Here is a 19,468-nt window from a genome sequence, read left to right as displayed (position 1 = left end):
CTAAAGCAGTAAAATCACCCTTTTAGAGCTCACAACTCCAACCCTACAGCTACGGAGTCTCATTGCTTTTGCTGCAAGTCTGTAATGTTTAGTAAACAAAACATACAACAGACTAAGAGCCGGTTCACACTGGGGCGGCACGACTTCGGGGGCAACTCGGCAAGGCCTCCTGAAGACGACTTCAGAGGCGACTTGCAAAATGACTTCTGTATAGAAGTCAATGCAAGTCGCCCCGAGTCGCCCCCAAAGTCGTACAAGAACCTTTTTCTAAGTCGGAGCGACTTAAGTCGCTCCAATTAGAACGGTTCTATTGAATAGAATGGGACGGGACTTGTCAGGCAGCTGAGTCGCCTGACAAGTCGCCCCAGTGTGAAAAAGCTCTAAAGTAATTTAATAAAGCACTGTGCATATATCAGCACGTTGATTGTGCATAAACAACACAGTTGTATCCTCAGGGTCGGTTCACACTGCTGCATGGTGCAAAATCGCATGTGAATCGCACTGCACTGCAAATCACATGCTCGTGCGACTCGATTTCAGCCATACATATAGTATGGCTGAAATCCTATCGCATTCGGACTACACTCGCACAGGACCCTTTTTTTTTGTCCCAGAATCGGATCACCTATGCGATCCGATTCATGTCTGAACTGACAGTTCGCAGTGCGATATGCGAGCTGAAATGGGGGTGTCATTAACAGTGTATTGACACTCCCCAGCAGTTTGCATATGGCAGTGTGAACCCGCAGTGGATTCACAGGGTTTGCGCATCGCACTAGTGTGAACGCAGCCTTAGACTGGTGTTAAAGCTTTGTGAATTGAGCCTTGTGTCTATAAAGTTAGCCTAGGTCTGAACTCCAGGAAAACGGCAAAACACTCTAAGGCCTCGTACACACGACAGAGTTTCTCGGCAGAATTCACCGAGAAACTCGGTCAAACCCAGATTCTGCCGAGAAACTCTGTCGTCTGTACACTTTTGGCCCGATGGAGCCGCCGAGGAACTCGTCGAGAAAATAGAGAACATGTTCTCTATTTTCTCGTTGTTCTATGGGAGAAGGCGGCCCGCCGAGCTCCTCGGCGGCTTCATCCCTGAACTCGACGAGGAACTCGACGTGTTTGGCACGTCGAGTTCCTCGGCCGTGTGTACAGGGCCTAAGGACTCATACACACGGCCGAGTTTCTGGGCAAAAACCAGCAAGAAGCTTGCTGGGTTTTTTTTTTTTGCCGAGGAAACCGGTCGTGTGTACACTTTTCGACGAGGAAACCGACGAGGATCTCGTCGGGCCAAAAAGAAAGCATGTCTTCTTTTTCCCGGATGGGAATGGGAAAATTTGGCTCACCGAGATCCTCGGCGGCTTCACAAGGAACTCGACGAGCAAAACGATGTGTTTTGCCCGTCGAGTTTCTCGGCCGTGTGTACGAGGCCTGATACAATACATAAACTTATACTGTGATCGAATATACATCCCATAAGGACATGTAAGTGTGGTTAGCCAATCTTGTGCTTTAGGTATGCCTGCTAGACAGCATAGCCAGGTCAGTGGCCTCACAATTTGGTCATCTGCCAACCCAAACCTCCCCTTTGTGTAAGCGTGTATACTGTATTGACATTACTATGAGTACAGTGTCACAAAATTGTACAAGTTCTTTATAAAACACATTTATCGATTTTTCAATGGAAATGTAACTGAATTCAATGGCATTTTATATTAGCCAGGAGCAGCTTTAAAATTTGTCCTTGTTACTTATTCTTTCACATACGGTACTGGAGAACTTTGCTATATTTTTCCTGCTTCTCGTCTAAGCTACTTACAGGGATATTAATAAATATTTGTTGCAGGTCTGTTGTAGGCAAGAATTTTTTCAATGGCTCCATGAAGAACTGCAAAAGGAAAGACACATAATGAATGTATAAAAAAAGTGATGTGAAAAATGAATTCACTGTGATGAACACCAACGACTAATTATACAGGAGGTGAGAGGTTATTTTTGGTATCATTCACTGTTATCACACCACTAATTTTCTGGCATTCTACATACAAGGGTGTCTCTATCAGTCAGTTAACAGTACTTACACATTTAGAATTTCTAATCAAAGAGCTTAGGCCAGTATGTTTAAAATACCTTTGATTGTCTCTGTGTAAAGGTAAGGATGGTCATTGGATGCTCACAATGCTAACTTGGTCTTACCAAGTAAAGGTTTTGATATTTTCTTGCCCACTGGTAAATCAGTAGACCAGAAAGTAAGCAATAGTCTCTGTATTTGGCCACAGTGTGGATTTGATAGAATCAAATAAAATAGTTTACCCTGATTATGCAGGATATATCGCAGGGGTCGGGAACCTATGACTCGTGAGCCAGATGTGGCTCTTTTGATGGCTACATCTGGCTCTCGCCTCTCAATCCACGGATCGCGTGGTGTGCCGATCCACGGATTGAGCCCATAGGAAAGGTCGCGGCTTCGGCCTATCTCCGGATCGGCGGCCATCATGGTACACTCGGCGGCCTAGGTGAGCGGCGCTGACGTCATCATCACCCTCCTCAACTGCTCGTGGTGGATCTGCCTGCTTGTGTAGTCACGGTAGGGGAGATGTGGATATTACAGTGGGGGAGATGTGGATATTACAGTGGGGGAGATGTGGACATTACAGTGGGGGAGATGTGGATATTACAGTGGGGGAGATGTGGATATGTGAACATTACAGTGGGGCAGATGTGGATATTACAGTGGGGGGGGAGATGTGGATATTACAGTGGGGGGATGTGGATATTACAGTGGGGAGAGATGTGGATATTACAGTGGGGGGAGATGTGGATATTACAGTGGGGCAGATGTGGATATTACAGTGGGGGGGAGATGTGGATATTACAGTGGGGGGATGTGGATATTACAGTGGGGAGAGATGTGGATATTACAGTGGGGAGAGATGTGGATATTACAGTGGGGGAGATGTGGACATTACAGTGGGGGAGATGTGGATATTACAGTGGGGGAGATGTGGATATGTGAACATTACAGTGGGGCAGATGTGGATATTACAGTGGGGGGGGAGATGTGGATATTACAGTGGGGGGATGTGGATATTACAGTGGGGAGAGATGTGGATATTACAGTGGGGGGAGATGTGGATATTACAGTGGGGCAGATGTGGATATTACAGTGGGGGGGGAGATGTGGATATTACAGTGGGGGGATGTGGATATTACAGTGGGGAGAGATGTGGATATTACAGTGGGGGGAGATGTGGATATTACAGTGGGGGGGGATGTGGATATTACAGTGGGGAGATGTGGATATTACAGTGGGGAGATGTAGACATTACAGTGGGTCTTACATAAAATGCACACATTTACTTGTATTTAGTTTTAAACATATTGTATGGCTCTCATGGAATTACATTTTAAAATATGTGGCGTTCATGGCTCTCTCAGCCAAAAAGGTTCCTGACCCCTGATATATCGGCTAGCTTTCACCACTTTACACCCACCTTTTCTATTGACTCCAAGGTCTCAGAATATTTCTCCTCTGTCTGCTTAATTTCTAAAAGGCAGCAGCTCCGGATGTCACTCTCTGCAGTCCTCTGCAATCATTCAAAAGAAATGTCATTCAGAAACTCTAGTAAAAATGACTATAATAATAAATGATGTATTCGTATCTATCAGACAGTTAAATGGTCAGTAAAGCCTCGTACACACAATTGGATTTTCTGCAGACAAAGCCTCGGACTCGTTGGCCAAAAACTTGTCTTGCATACAAACGACACACAATTGTCGGCCAACAAACACTAAAGTAGTTACGTACTACGTAGTCTTTCAGCTCTTTAGCGACACCCTTTGGACACCTTCTGCTAATGTTGTGTTTGGTGAGCATTGCTTCCGAGCATTGCTTTTGTCCGATGAACTTGTGTGCACACGCTCGGAAAATCCGACAACAGACTGTTGTTCATGGAAAATTTTAAAGCCTGTTATCCAACATTTGTCTGCGGAAAATCTGACAACAATTGGAGCATACAAACAGTACCGTATTTTCTGGCGTCATTTCCTAGCTATGACTAAGCACTAGTTTCAGTGCGAAACGCGTCAGCAGTCAGGTTTTATTTTATTTTGCTGTGACTTGTAGTGCTGTCCTTCTTTTAATAAAAGGCTACAATTTGTTCAGAGTGCGGCTGTCCAGAGACAATCTTTGTTCCTGCTTAGCAACACTGATATATTTGAGTATATTTATTCCACACATCTGCATTTACACACCAGTACAAGTTTCCTTACATTGGGCATTGCAACTTCAACCTTCATGAGATCTTCATAAACCTCATCTCCTTCATCCTCTCTGTATACACAGTCATAATACAGTTCATCATCTTCCTCCATCCCTGATTCACTGGAAGAGGGAAAAAAAACGTCATGAATTCATATTTGTTGTAGGACAAGTGTTAATGTATAAATGTGATGAACCATCAAAGGTCACCTACCCCCACAAGGCTCCATCTTGTGTGGAAATGTATAATGTTGTATGACAGTACAGTTCAAAGCAGTAAAGCCTGGCTGGCTACAAAAATGAACTATTTCTCTTCCAGGCTTAGTACTGCAAACTGACCAATGAACAAATGGGCCTAAACATGGTAACCTTTTCCACCATGGAACTTCTACTGAATACACAGGGCCAAATTCTCACAGAATCGCCTATCTTTAGGCGGGCGTAGCGCATCTGAGATACACTATGCCGCCGTAACTTAGAGCGGCATGTCCAGTATTCTCAAAGAACTTGCGATTTAAGTTACGCCGGCGTAGTGTAACTGGGCCGGCGTAAGCCCGCCTACTTCAAATGTGGAAGTGGTGGGCGTGTTTTATGGAAAAGAATCGTGACCCCACGTAATTGACGCTTTTTTCAAACAGTGCATACGTGCGTATGCTCAGTATCACGTCAAATTTTCAAATTAAATTGCACCCGCTCAATGCCTAGTCGACGTGAACGTAACTTACGTCCAGCCCCATTCACGGACGACTTACGCAAACGACGTAAAACGTGAAAAATTTTACGCTGTTCCGACGTCCATACCCAACATTGGTATGCCTCATATACGCCTCATATACGCCTCATAGAGCAGGGGTAACTTTACGCCCAAAAAAGCCTAACATAAACAACGTAAAAAAAAGCGCCGGCCGCACATACGTTTTGAGAATCGGCGTATCTAGCTCATTACCATATTCAACGCGTAAATCGATGGAAGCGCCACCTAGCGGCCAGCGTAAATATGCAACTTAGATACGACGGCGTAAGAGACTTACGCCGGTCGGATCTAAGACAAATCTATGCGTAACTGATTCTAAGAATCAGGCGCATATATACGACGCCTCAAACTCAGAGTTACGATGGCGTAACTCCTACGAGAATCTGTCCCACAGTGCCCTAAGGCCCCTTTCACACGTGTGGACCGTGCAGATCCACCAGTCGTTTTTTTCAGTGGACCTGAAGGGGCACTCCATGTACCTCTATGGAGCGTCAGATGTCAGCAGTGACACGTCTGCTGACTTCCTATCAGCCCCGATCCTCTCCGCTAAAGTGTGACAAATGCAAACCCTATTTTACATCCGTCTGGCAGATCAGATCGGATGAAAACGGACATACGGTTCATTTTCATCCGATCCCCCCATAGAGGAGAGTGGAGATCTGACTGGTCCGTTTCGGCTCAGCGGGGATCAACGGAGAGCAAGCGGATGTGTAAAAAAGGAACCTCCCTGGATCCGCACATGTGAAAGGGGCCTTACAAATTTAACATTATGGAATCTCATAGGTAGATTCTGCTATTTCAAAGTTTTCCATCTAATAACAGCTCACCAAATTTGATATTATGGTGTTTAGGGAGTCCTATATTTGTGGTCTCTATTAGAAATACACTATATTGTCAAAAGTATTGAGACGCCTGCCCTTACACTGACATGAACTTTAACGGCATCCCAATCTGTAGGGTTCAAAATTCAGTTGTCCCACCCTTTGCAGCTACAACAGCTTCAACTCTTCTGGGACGGCTGCCCACAAGGTTTAGGAGTGTGTCTGTGGGAATGTTTGACTATTCTTACAGAAGCACATTTGTGAGGTCAGGCATTGACTTTGGACGAGAAGGCCTGGCTAGCAGTCTCCTCTCTAATTCATCCCAAAGGTGTTCTATCATGTTGAGGTCAGGACTCTGTCAAGTTCAGTCAAGTTCCTCCAATCCAAACTTACTCATCCACGGACCTTGCTTTGTGCACTGGTGCGTAGTCATGTTGGAACAGGAAGGGGCCATCCCCAAACTGTTCCCACAAAGTTGGGAGCATGAAATTGTTCAAAATGTCTTGGTATGCTGATGCCTTTAGAGCCCATTCACACAGGAGCAACACGACTTCCAGCACGACTTTGGGAGGCAACTTGGACACGACTTGAGTATGAATCATCAGGCAACTTACAAGGCAACTTCAAGTTGCCTCCAGGACAGTACAAGGCAACTTCAAGTTGCCTTCAGGACAGGAGGCTTTCCAGTGGCCAATCAAACAACAATCAGCTCTGTGTTAGGGAGGGGAGGGAGGGATTTGTCTGAGAAATGTATGTTATCTTCCTGTATCGTTGCTCCAGTTAAGACAGCGATCCGACTTCTGAGGCGACTTCCATTGAAATAAATGGGTACAAGTTGCCTACAAGTCGCCTAGAAGTCAGATTGAATTAGTACAGGAACCTTTTCTGAAGTCGGAGTGACTTCAGTAGTGTGTATTAAGACGGCTCTCATTCACTTCCATTCATTTTCTCGACCGTGCGACTTAGGGCAACTTGCAACTTTGGACAAAGCATTAGGGACAAAAGAGATGTGTAATTATTTGATACAGTAATGTAATCTGTAAGATTACAGTGTACTGTATGTATTTTGTGTTTATTCCTTTTTGAATTTGGCGCCGGCTCCGTCCCCGTGTTTTGCAACGCTAGCAGGGAACGGAGCTAAGCACTGTGATACATCAAGCAGAGACACGGCTCGCAGACACCGCAGGTTCCTGGGGACAAGTAAGTAACATTGCCTGGATCCTGCAATGCAATTATGAGTGTGGTTTGGGGTTAGCGCTTTTGGTAATGAAGATTCACCCCAAGCCACACTAAGGAATACGGCTAGGGAGGTTAAACATGTGTGCAAAATGCAGCTTTATTTGCATTTTAAGCTGATTTTCTCCTGGCAGGAGAAGGAGCGTTCAGAGGGGCTGGGCAAATGCTGAGTGTGAGCATGAGGCCTCGTACACACGACCAAGAAACTCGTCGTAAAAGAAACATCGTTTTCCTCAACGAGTTCCTTGTCAGGCTTGTCGAGAATCTTGACAAGCTTTCTTTGCATACACACTGTCAAGACAAAATCTCGTCGTTCTCAAACGCGGTGACGTTGAACACGTACGACGGCACTATAAAGGGGAAGTTCCATTCCACTGACGCCACCCTTGGGGCTGCTTTTACTAATCTCATGTTACTGTGTGTTAAGTAAAAGTTTGGTGAGCGACGATTCACGCTTTTCAGTCTGTTACAGTGTGACGAATGTGCTATCTCCATTACGAACGCTACTTTTACCGAAGGTGCGCTCCTGTCTCATACTTTATTCTGAGCATGCGCAGGTTTCTAAGCATACACACGAACGCGTTTCTCGTCGTAAACCAGCCCGACGAGAAACACAACGAGGAAATTGAGACTCCCGACGAGAAAAAAGAGAACTTGTTCTCTTTTTTTCTCGTCGAGATCCAAGACAGTTTTCTCTACGAAAAACATACACACGACCGTTTTCCTTTGGAAAAAAAGCTCTATCACCAAGTTTCTTGATGGATTTTTTTGAGGAAAACGGTCATGTGTACGAGGCCTCAGGCTTCAAAATGGTCTACATCTGTGTATTTGTTGGTATAATATATGTGTTGTCAAAAAACAATTATAATTAAGGTGTGAGCTATTCAGAGTACAATATAGTGGATATAAAAAGTCTACAGACCCCTGTTAAAATGTCAGGATTCTATGATGTAAAAAAAACAGACAAATCATTTTAGAACTTTTTCCACCTTTAATGGGACCGATAAACTGTACAACTAAATTGAAAAACAAACTGAAATCTTTTAGGGGGAGGAAGTAAAAAAAAAAAATAATGTGGTTGCATAAGTGTGCACACCTTCTTATAACTGAGGATGTAGCTGTGTTCAGAATTAAGCAATCACATTCAAACTCATGTTAAATAGGAGTCAGTACACACCTCCTATCATTTAAGGTGCCTCTGATTAATAACCCCAAATAAAATTCAGCTGTTCTAGTAGGTCTTTCCTGATATTTTCTTAGATGCACCATACAGCAAAAGCCATGGTCTGCAGAGAGCTTCCAACGCATCAGGGGGATCTCATTGTTAAAAGGTATCAGTCAGGAGAAGGGTACAAAATAGTTTCCCAGGCATTAGATAATACCATGGAACAGGACGTCCCTCCAAAATGTATATAAGGCGAGAAGAAAACTGGGCAGGGAGGCTGCCAAGAGGACTACATAAACATTAAAGGAGCTGCAGGAATATCTGGCAAGTACTGGCTGTGTAGTACATGTGATAACAAATTCTCATATTCTTCATATGTCTGAGCCATGGGGTAGAGTGGCAAGATGGAAGCCTTTTCTTACCAAGAAAAACATCCAAGCCCGGCTGAATTTGCCAAAAACACATCTGAAGTCTCCCAAAAGCATGTGGGTAAATGTGTTCTGGTCTGATGAAACCAAGGTTGAATTTTTTGGCCATAATTCCAAACGATACGTTTGGCGCAAAAACAACAATGCACATCACCAAAAGAACATCATATCCACAGTGAAGCATGGTGGTGGCAGCACCTATTCAAGGTAGAGGGAATTATGAACAGTTGCAAATACCAGTTAATATTGGCACAAAACCTTCAGGCTTCTGCTGGGAAAGCTGAACACGAAGAGGAACTTTTTTCAGCATGACAACGACCCAAAGCATACATCCAAATCGACAAAGGAATGGCTTCACCAGAAGAAGATTAAAGTTTTGGAATGGCCCAGCCAGAGCCCAGACCTGAGTCTGATTGAAAATCTGTGGGGTGATCTGAAGAGAGCTGTGCACAGGAGATGCCCTCGCAATCTGATAGATTTGACGTTTTTTTGCAAACAAGAGTGGGCAAATATTGCCAAGTCAAGATTTGCCATGCTGATAGACTCATACCCAAAAAGACTGAGTTCTGTAAAAAAAATCGAATGGTGCTTCAACAAAGTATTAGTTTATGTGTGTGCACACTTATGCAACCATATTATTTTATTTTTTATTTTTACTTTCCTCCACCTAAAAGATTTCAGTGTGTTGTTCAACTGAGTTGTACAGTTTATAGGTCACATTAAAGGTGGAAAAAGTTCTGAAATTATGTATGAATTTATGATATCTTTCATATTTTTGATTTTTGGTTGATGTGGATTTGGATTTGATTGTTTTTGGATTTCAGTGTTATAATTTCTGAATTTTTACCATTACATTTTAAAGCATTTTTACACTATGAGGAGTTGCTCTCCCCATTTTTTCCTTTCTTTCTTCGTTTGGAGTTCATCTGTCTAAATCACAGTTGAATTTGCCTATTGGAATTCGGATTGGAGTTGCGTATCTGGTAGCAGTCCCATCAAGTTTTTCACTGAAGAGATCAACGCCTAGCGCAAGCAGGAAGTTGGACCGTGACAGAGACCAGATTGGGCAATCGGCCTATTGTGCATTGGTGACCCACCGCGGTATGGTGTGTTCGTGGGTCTACTCCATCCGGTAAGGGTATTTCATTCATTTTCCTGAGTTCCTAAGAATTGCATCTTGGAGGGGAACCTTCCATGTTGACCTCACAGGGATCATCTTATCATCATTTTATTGTTTATGGACACTTACTATTACATTGAAGTATATTCACTGTCCATGGTTAAACCCTTGATCACTATAGGGTCATTCACTATTACATTGGATTGTACTCATTGTTTATGATAACCCTTGAGGGATATTTATTTACTTATTTATTAATTTCACATATATATTTTTGAACTCACCCATATTTGAGTCTCTTTTTGGACATTCACAGTATCACATTACAGTGTGTTGTCATATTTATTAGGTATATAGGGCCAGATTCACGTAGAACTGCGGCGGCGTAAGGTATCGTAGATACGTTACACCGCCGCAAGTTTTCATCGCAAGTGCCAGATTCACAAAGCACTTGCAATGAAAACCTACGCTGGCGGCCTCCGGCGTAAGCCCGCATAATTTAAAGGGACGTGTGCCATTTAAATTAGGCGCGCTCCCGCGCCGGACCTACTGCGCATGCTCCGTTTCGAAATTCCCTCCGTGCTTTGCGCGAACTGACGTAATTTTATTCGAACGGCGACGTGCGTAGCGCAATTCCGTATTCCCGGACGTCTTACGCAAACTACGTGAATTTTTAAATTTCGACGCGGGAACGACGGCCATACTTTATACAGCACATACATGTGCTGTGTAAAGTTAAGGCACCCAAAACGACAACTAACTTTGCGACGGGAAACTAGACTAGCAGCGACGTAGTGAACGCGAAAAACCGTTGTGGATCGCCGTAACTCCTAATTTGCATACCCGACGCTGGTTTACGACGCAAACTCCCCCCAGCGGCGGCCGCGGTATTGCATCTTAAGATCTGACAGTGTAAAACAGTGTAAAACAATTACACCTGTCGGATCTTAGGGCTATCTATGTGTAACTGATTCTATGAATCAGTCGCATAAATACTCTGAGAGATACTCCGTCGTATCTCGGCTGTGAATCTGGCCCATAGTATATCACTTTAGGGGTGTAATTTCTCCTTTGGCACAGTATTTAGAACTCGCGTTGCTGCGGGCTCCTCATTGGCGTTGCACTTTATTTATTTATATTTTTTTACATTCATCCTTTTGTTGTGTTGGCTGCCCATTTTTCCGAATATCTTAGGATAAGCGCAATATATTAACTATATAAAAAAAAATTTAGTACAGGGACTACTATGAAGTTGGTGCAACTTGAAGTCGCACAGATATGAGCTCTCAGCTTTTGCTCTACACTGCCTAACTTTATGTGACTTTTTTATTTTAATGGGGGATTTTAATATCTGGTTAAATGTAGAACATGATAAATTGGGACAAGAAGTATTGGCGGACATGGAATCCCTGGGTCTTTTGCAAACCGTTTCTGGGCCAACTCATGATAAGGGCCATCAGCTGGATGCCATATTTTGTTCTAAGAATCTGATATGTAATACTCTTTCAAAACAGGTGATTTGGTCCGACCACTTTTTCTTGTCAGCCAATCTTAACTATGAAATACCAAAAGGTAATCCCCCTGGCCCACCAATGGCAGTAACTGAACCTTATAGGAAGTTACATGACATCAAAACCCCGGCATTTACAGAAGCTTTTTATTCATGTGTAAATATCGATCCCGAGGATGTAGATCTGGGCTCCTTTGAAATGAGTCTTTCTGCCCTCGAAGCCAAATTAGACGTGTGGGAACTTAAATTAAATACAATTTTGGACATTGTTGCACCTTTAACAATGTCTAAAAATCGCCACAGGGCTGGCAAAAACCAACCCTGGTACAGCCACTCCTTGTCTATTATTAAAAGGAAATGTCGGGCACTAGAACGCCATTGGTATAAGACCAAAAACTCGACTGACAAGAGGCAGTATAGAATTCAATGCCGAGCTTATACACAGGCCTTAAAACGGCAAAAAAGGTCCCATTATGGTAATCTTATCGATAACGCCGATAACAGTGCTTCGGCACTTTTTAAAATAGTTAAAACCTTATTCTCGCCTACGCAGAGCCAGGTGAATATACCCCATTCGCAGGCTCTGTGCGACAATCTACTTAATACTTTTGTTACTAAAGTAGCCGACATACGTTTAGGCATAGGACAACTAACTCCCTTGGAATATCCCAAATCCTCATCCGACCCCCCGTCACTCTTAGGGACTGACTCACAGAAACCAATCACTTGCCCCCCCAAACCAAATTCCTCAGTGCCTAATTCCCTGTCGTCCTTTAGTAAGGTCAGCCGGGAACATCTTCTAAAATCTATGGCAAAAATTAAGGCCTCCTACTTCTATGGTGACATTTGTCCAGCCTGGCTCTTGAAGAAGAATGCAGAGCTGGTTGTGAACGACCTCCTGATACTTGTCAATCTTTCTCTAACCCATGGCGTGTTTCCGGCTCGCTGGAAACATGCCATTATCACACCAATTTTAAAAAAACCCAACTTGGACCCTGGCTGTCTTTCTAATTACAGACCCATTTCTGCTATAGGTTTCCTGGCTAAACTGGTGGAATACGAAATTTTTCTCCAACTTCAATCGTACTCGGAGACAACAGGTCTGTTCCACGACTCGCAGTGCGGTTTCCGCCCGGGCCGTGGGATTGAGCTCACGATTCTTTCCACCAGAGAGAAGCTGCTCGGAGTCAGGGATGCGGGGGGAGCGGCTGCCTTGGTGCTCCTTGACCTCTCCGCAGCCTTTGACACCGTGGACCACGCTATGTTGATTGCCAGGCTTCGGGACGAGTTTCACATTACCGGCTCCGCTTCACATTGGCTTTCAGACTTTCTCACCCACAGGACCTTTCAGGTTAAAACCGGTCCTTTCCTATCTGCCATCAGCACCCTGAGTTGTGGGGTGCCTCAGGGCTCTGCCCTGTCACCATGGCTGTTTAATGTGTATCTTCGGCCACTTGCGAGTCTGCTGGAAACCCATGCAGTGTTTAATCGATTGTACGCAGACGATGTCCAGTTGGTCGTTGACAGCCTATCCGACCCTGCTCCTGGCCTGCAGCTTGCTTCCTGTCTATTAGACATCAAACAATGGATGGATCGCAACTCCCTTAGTCTAAATGCTAAAAAGACAGAAATTCTCATCTCTGGACGTATTGATCCAGCTGTCTTTTTGGGAAACTGGCCTACGAGCCTTGGGCCGTGTCCGGTTCCAGTGAATCAAGTCCGCGTCCTGGGGACAATTTTTGACTGTAATCTGAATTGGATACCCCAAGTCAATCAATGTATCCACAATGCACTGTATTACATCAGGTGTTTGAGAAAGGTCAAAAATTTGTTTTCTCAGTACCACCGGAAAGTCTTGGTTCAATCTCTCGTCAACTCCCGGATTGACTTCAACAATATTGTGTATTTGGGTATGCCTCTAAAGTGGCTGAGGAAAATCCAGCTCGTCCAGAACCAGGCCGCTAGACTAATCTCCGGCTTAAATAGGCGGGAGCATATTACCCCTACCCTGCGATCACTGCACTGGCTCACTGTGGTAGATCGCATTGAGTTTAAGGCTCTCTGTCTCGCCTATCGCGCTTATCATGGGACGGGCCCACAATACCTGAATTCATTGATAACACGATACACCCCTGCACGAGGACTTAGATCACTTACAGCTGGTCTCGTCACTTGTCCATCTGCTCGCCTGCTTACCTTCGGGGGTAGACGCTTTTCTGTGAGAGCAACGGCCCTATGGAATAGTCTCCCTGTTTCTATCCGGTCTCTCCCCTCCATTATGGCCTTTCGTAAAAGGATAAAAACTTGGTTTTTTGAGGGAAAAGCAGGCTGAGTCACGTTAGTTTTCCCTGTTGTTCCTTGGTAGTTTGCTTTTTTGTGCTCTCCTTTTTTCTTTTCCTTCTATTTTCTTTCCCTGACTTGATTTATCTATTTACAGGTATGTCTTCTGCGCTTAGACGCTTCCCTGACGGGTCAGTATTTGGCGCATTACAAATACAATAAATCAATCAATCAATCAATCAGATATGAATGGTTATCATTGGGAATCATGGGGTACGACTTGTCATGCGACTCTGATGTCTAAAGTCGCAGGAAAAGTCGCACACCTGTGAAAGGGGCCTTAAATATGGGATTTGTTTACCCTCTTTTTTACAGCACAGTAAATACAGCAATATAAAAAGTATCATAACAAATTTCACTTCATTTAGCACAAATACATATATATATATACACACACACACATATACACACACAATACATACGGTATATAAAACATATTACAAATACATACTCAAGTAAATCAGGCAGAGCTTTATAAATGTCTTCATCTTGCACACTTTCCTCTGTGGGAAACGGCCTGCAGAAAAAAAATTATATATATTTGTTAAGTTGTTTAAGGTTATACAGCAGATTTAGAACCATACCTATTTTTTATTTTTGTATTTGGCTGTGATATCTGCTTAAACGTTACCAGTAGACACAAGATGAACATTTCCACTCCAACAGTTTAGGTTAAACATCCAATGATTATGGTACCTTCAGAAGGCCTCAGCAAAATGCTTTTCAAGGAACCCAAACAATTAAACATTTAAAAAACATTTTCATTCACTTTTGTCTTTCCCGTCCACTATATCCAACAGTGTAGCTGTCTACCAGGCCTTTCTTCCTCCATTCACAAAGATGTATGCTAGGTAACGCATGAAGCAATTTAAAGCCAGTTTTGCCAGACAGCAGTGGAAATAACAACACATTTGACCACCATGTCTTATCGTGAAAACAAAGCAAAACCTTTACTACCCTTTAGTACTACCCTTTAGTTTAGACCCTACAGGTCTCATCATTTTTTATTTATTTTTTTGCACATTTATACTTACCTAGGTGGATGCAGCATGGGTCCGATGCTGCATTTGTCCCCTGGCTCCTCTACACTGAGAACCGAGCGATCGAACATCACTGATTGCTCAGTTTTCAGAGCTCTGTGAGCAGAGAGTTGTAGACTGTCAGTTACAGCTCTCTGCACTTCTCCCTCCTTGCTCACTGGAGCACTGGGCTGTGGAGGGGGTGGAGCATCTGTCTCAGGCTCTCATTGGCTCCGGGTGTCAGTCCAGGTACCTGGCGGCGGATCCAGACTCCGTGGTAAGGATGACATGGTGCCTGGACTGACATTGGTGACATCAGCAGAGAGCGGACTTCAGTCCACTCTCTGCTGAAAACAGGTCACAGGAGTGCAAAACTAATTGCACTCCAGTGATCCATAGGAGAAGTACAGCCAAACAAGCTATACTTCTCCTAAAAAGTCATGTTGCTTGCAGTGGGGGTTGGCCATTTCCTGACACACTAGTCCTATATACTACAGCTATAACTTGGAATATTTAGTCTTGTATCAGAGCTGCTATCATGCTCATGTCTGATCATCTGTGCCACGCCGTGAAAGCGGGCAGTACTCCGTGGGAAAAAGGCATCTTTAGTAAAAAGAGAAGTTTGTTTTTTTACTTTTCAAAAAGCATACCTAGGTGGATGTTCCCCGACGGCTCTAACACTGAGAACCTAATGATCAAAGACAGCTGATTGATCGGTTCTCAGAGCTCCAACAGCAGAGAGCTGGTGAGGGTCAGCCACCGGTTTTCTGCTCGCCCCCCCCCCCCCCCTTGGGCTGTGGAGGGGGCATCGGGCTCAGGCTCTTAGCGGATCACTAAGGCCCCGTACACACGGTCGGACAAAACCGATGAGAATGGACCGAGGTTCAGTTACATTGGTCCAAACCGACCGTGTGTATAGCCCATCGGTCTGTTTTCCTTCGGTCCAAAATTTTAAAACATGCTTGAAAACCGAACCGATGGACCGCTGCCTGATCGGTCCGAACCGATGGTTAGTACAGAAAAGCATCGGTTCAAAACCCGCACCTGCTCAGAATCAAGTCGACGCATGCTTGGAAGCATTGAACTTCGTTTTATTCAGCACGTCGTGTGTTTGACGTCACCGCGTTCTGACCCGATCGGTTTTTGGAATGATGGTGTGTACGCACATCAGACCATCAGGCCACTTCAGAGGTGAACCGATGAAAACGGTCCGTCGGACCATTCTCATCGGTTTTGTCCGACCGTGTGTACAAGGCCTTAGAGGCTGAGCCAAGTGGCGGTCCAGAGTTGTGGGCGGATCCCGACTTTATTGTCGTGATCTTGCCCCCAGTCTGGACCGGCTCTGTGACGTCAGCCAACAGCTCAATGTCTGCTAAAAACAGGCCACAGGAGTGCAGAACGTACTGCACTCCTCTAATCCATTTGGCTGTACTTCTGCAAGTATTATTGTTATATTTTCTAATATTATTACATTTGTTATATGTATCTGTCATTACTTAATTAAAGGGGTTGTCAAGGTTTGTTTTTTAATTTTCTAAATAGGTTCCTTTAAGCTAGTGCATTGTTGGTTCACTTACCTTTTCCTTCGATTTCCACAAAGGAGAATTCCACGGCTACCCCCTGATCCCGTCCTGTTCTGTGATAGGCATTTGACACTGTGATCAGAGTTCTGCCTATCACGGACGTTCTTTCATCCTCAGACTCTTTCTCAGCAGACACTGGCCCTGATACGCCGTCGTATCTCTGAGTTCCGACGGTCGGATCTATGCAGCTGATTCATAGAATCAGTTTCCGCATAGATCTCCTTAAGATCCTAAAGGTGTAAGCCATCTAAAGGTGGCCGCTAGGTGCCGTTTCATTTTTTGTACGCAACGAATATGCAAATGAGGAGTTCCGCCGATTCAGAAACGAACGCCCGCCCGTCGCTTTTTTTTTACGTCGCTTGCGTTCGGCTTTTTCCAGCGTATAGTTACCCCTGCTATGTGAGGGGTATCCTATGTTAAGTATGGCCGTCGTTCCCGCGCCAAGTTTTACATTTTTACGTCGTTTGCGTAAGTCGATTCAGAATACGGCCGGACGCAAGTTACGCTCACGCCGAAACCAATGACGTCCTAGCGACGTCATTTGGAGCAATGCACGCTGGGAAATTTAGCTGGCTGCGCATGCGCAGTTCAATCAGCGCGGGGACGCGCCTGATTTAAATAGTACACTCCCCCTAGCCGCGGAATTTGAATTCCGCCGGGGGATTTACTATACGCCGCCGCAAGTTTTGAGGTAAGTGCTTTCTGAATACAGCACTAGCCTCAAAAACTTGCGCCGGCGGATCGTAAATCAGATAGATTATGCGGATCTAAAGATCCGTTAATCTATCTGAATCTACCCCACTGTGTTCAGTGTTCCGCCAATCACGGAATGGGACGGGACCAGAAAGAAGCCGCGAGTTTTAAAAAATGGACGCCCGCAGCCCCTCAGGTACACTGACTCGAGTATATGCCAAGAGGGGTATTTTCAGTCCTAAAAAAAAGGGCTTATACTTGAGTATATACGATAAATGAGTAGAAACTCTGCTGACTCCTATCATCCAATCATTTTTTTTTTTTTCCAGATAAGTTTTTATTGAAAGTTAATGTCAATACATTCAGATATGCATTACATAAGTAAGTGGTTAATATGACACAAATAAAGTTGGCAAAGAATATCATATAAACCTTACATGTGTACAAAGGCCAAATGAAGAACAACAGATCGTAACCCGTCCCCAACACATGTCTTCTGTACCGAAGGTATATTTGCATATAAAGAAGGAACACCAATAAGGGTCTCATTTATCTAATACCCATCCTAATAAAGTAAACTAGTGAATATAACGTTTAAATGATAAAATAGCTCTTATCGCTCTATCCTTACACATATATCCTAGTTGCAGACATTTAACTAAATAAACAGAGACTATGAGGAGCAATTCCCCGTCCCGTATACCCCCTTCAGAAACATTAGCTGAATACTGGAGAGGGGGGATAGGAACAAGGAGAAGTTCAATAACGCAAACATCTGGTCAAAAACCTAAATGTTTTTAACCTTCTGCTGAAAAACGAGTCCCAGGTAATAGAAACCTCGGGCCTACCTATAATTAAGAAATTCCTTTCCCAGAGGCTTCAAATCCTCCCAATGAAATTATGATTTTATTTCACACTCCGCAGGTGCACGCATTCGTGCACTACCAAGGGGGTTAAAAGAATATGAAAGGAGTTGAAAGACAGAGCAGTGCAAGATAAAAAGTATGTCTATAGCTTTTTTACCAGAAAGACCTCGGTCAGAGAAAAAGAAAAAAGATCTAGCTATAAAAGGAATTCGAATCATTAGGCGGGAACCTATGTTGAGTTATGAGTAGTGGGGGTCCTATATAATGTCCAACATCTCCAAATGTGTCTAAATTTTTCCGAGTTGTCATTAGCCTGATGAATCAACCTTTCCATCATCTCTATTTTATCCACCCTCACCTGCCAATCCAACAGTGTAGGCGGAATGGGGTCCTTCCACCGTATCGGGATACATTGAGTAGCCGCATTGATTAAGTGTAATACAAGTGATTTCCGATAGATTGATTGTGGCAGAGAGGTGTGATGAAGAAGATACTGCCCTGGGGTAAAGTCAGGTGTATAGGAGGTAATCTTGGCAATATGCGAATGTACCTCCTGCCAAAAGGGCTGTAGTTTCGAACAGCTCCACCAGATATGTAGGAGAGTACCCACTTCTCCACCACACCTCCAACAAGTCGGTGACACTGTCGGGTAAAATTTGTGTAATTTGCTTGGGGTTCTGTACCACCTGGAATAGATTTTGTATCTATTTTCCTGGGCAGATACATTAATAGAGCCCTTGTGAATGTGGTTCCATATTGAGCTCCAGTCACCATCTGACAATGATACCTGAAGATCAGCCTCCCATTTCGTATGGATAGTGGACATCGCGGTCTCTTGAGGGGTAAGCCACAAATAGATCCCCGAAATAAGGTGACGTTGAGGGGCAGAGGATTCGCACAGCTTTTCAAGGTGTGAAAGATCCCTGCACCATAGATCGGATGTTTGTGAGTTTAGAAAAAAATTTCTAATGTGAAAGTATTTAAAACGTGGGATTTGGAAATCCGGAAATCTCCGAACCATGGCTGAGTGGGATAGAAGTTTGCCCTTATCAAAAAACTGATGTGCTCTCAGTGTGGGGGCTGTCTCGGACCCCCCAAGATTTATAGTATTAATACCTTCTGAAAATCCGGGGTTTAGATTGAGTGGGGTCATAGAACCTGGGTGAGATGCCATGTGTGAGTCCCCACTTGTCTTTCTAAGGCAAGCAAGGGTTGGGCCAATTACGGGGTGGGAAGTACAGGACCTGGGAGTAAATTTTTTGTCTATCCATGGGAGATGTGAAATCCTAAAACCAACGAAAGCCTCTTCCAACTTAACCCAATCCTTTTCTTCTTTATGTACATGCCAATCGACTATTCTTGTTAGTAAGCAAGCTTTGTGATATTTAGAGAGATCTGGTACTCCCAGTCCACCCCTCATCTTGGGCATGGTCATTCTATCCCAATTCAATCGAGCTGGACGTCCAGCCCAAAGAAAACGTCTACAAATGAGTTTGAATGAGGCCAGAAAGGAGGCAGGGAGTTTAATGGGTATTGCTTGGAAAAGGTAAAGAAGCCTGGGAAGGACATTCATCTTTAAAACCGCCGCCCTCCCGAACCATGAGATTGTTCCCTTAGTCCAAGCCTCTAGATCGGTCTTGATAGACTGCAAGGCTGGTACGAAATTACGTAAATATAA

The 19,468-nt window shown here is 44.1% G+C and overlaps 1 protein-coding gene across 2 annotated transcripts in view; it reads right to left on the bottom strand.

Annotated features, from left to right (window-relative positions):
• Positions 1-19,468, bottom strand: part of VAV3 (vav guanine nucleotide exchange factor 3) — a 333,028-nt gene that overhangs the window by 154,889 nt on the left and 158,671 nt on the right. For both annotated transcript variants that reach the window (XM_040359896.1, XM_040359897.1), the window contains exons 4-7: positions 14,081-14,146; positions 4,267-4,378; positions 3,489-3,581; positions 1,814-1,882 (exon numbers count right to left, since the gene is read on the bottom strand). In XM_040359896.1, coding sequence (XP_040215830.1) covers positions 1,814-1,882; positions 3,489-3,581; positions 4,267-4,378; positions 14,081-14,146 — 340 coding nt within the window. The remainder of the gene's footprint in view (positions 1-1,813; positions 1,883-3,488; positions 3,582-4,266; positions 4,379-14,080; positions 14,147-19,468) is intronic.

Source organism: Rana temporaria, chromosome 7 (assembly GCF_905171775.1).
Source record: "Rana temporaria chromosome 7, aRanTem1.1, whole genome shotgun sequence".
In the NCBI taxonomy this organism is placed as follows: domain Eukaryota; kingdom Metazoa; phylum Chordata; class Amphibia; order Anura; family Ranidae; genus Rana; species Rana temporaria.
This window is presented reverse-complemented; position numbering and strand designations above follow the sequence as displayed.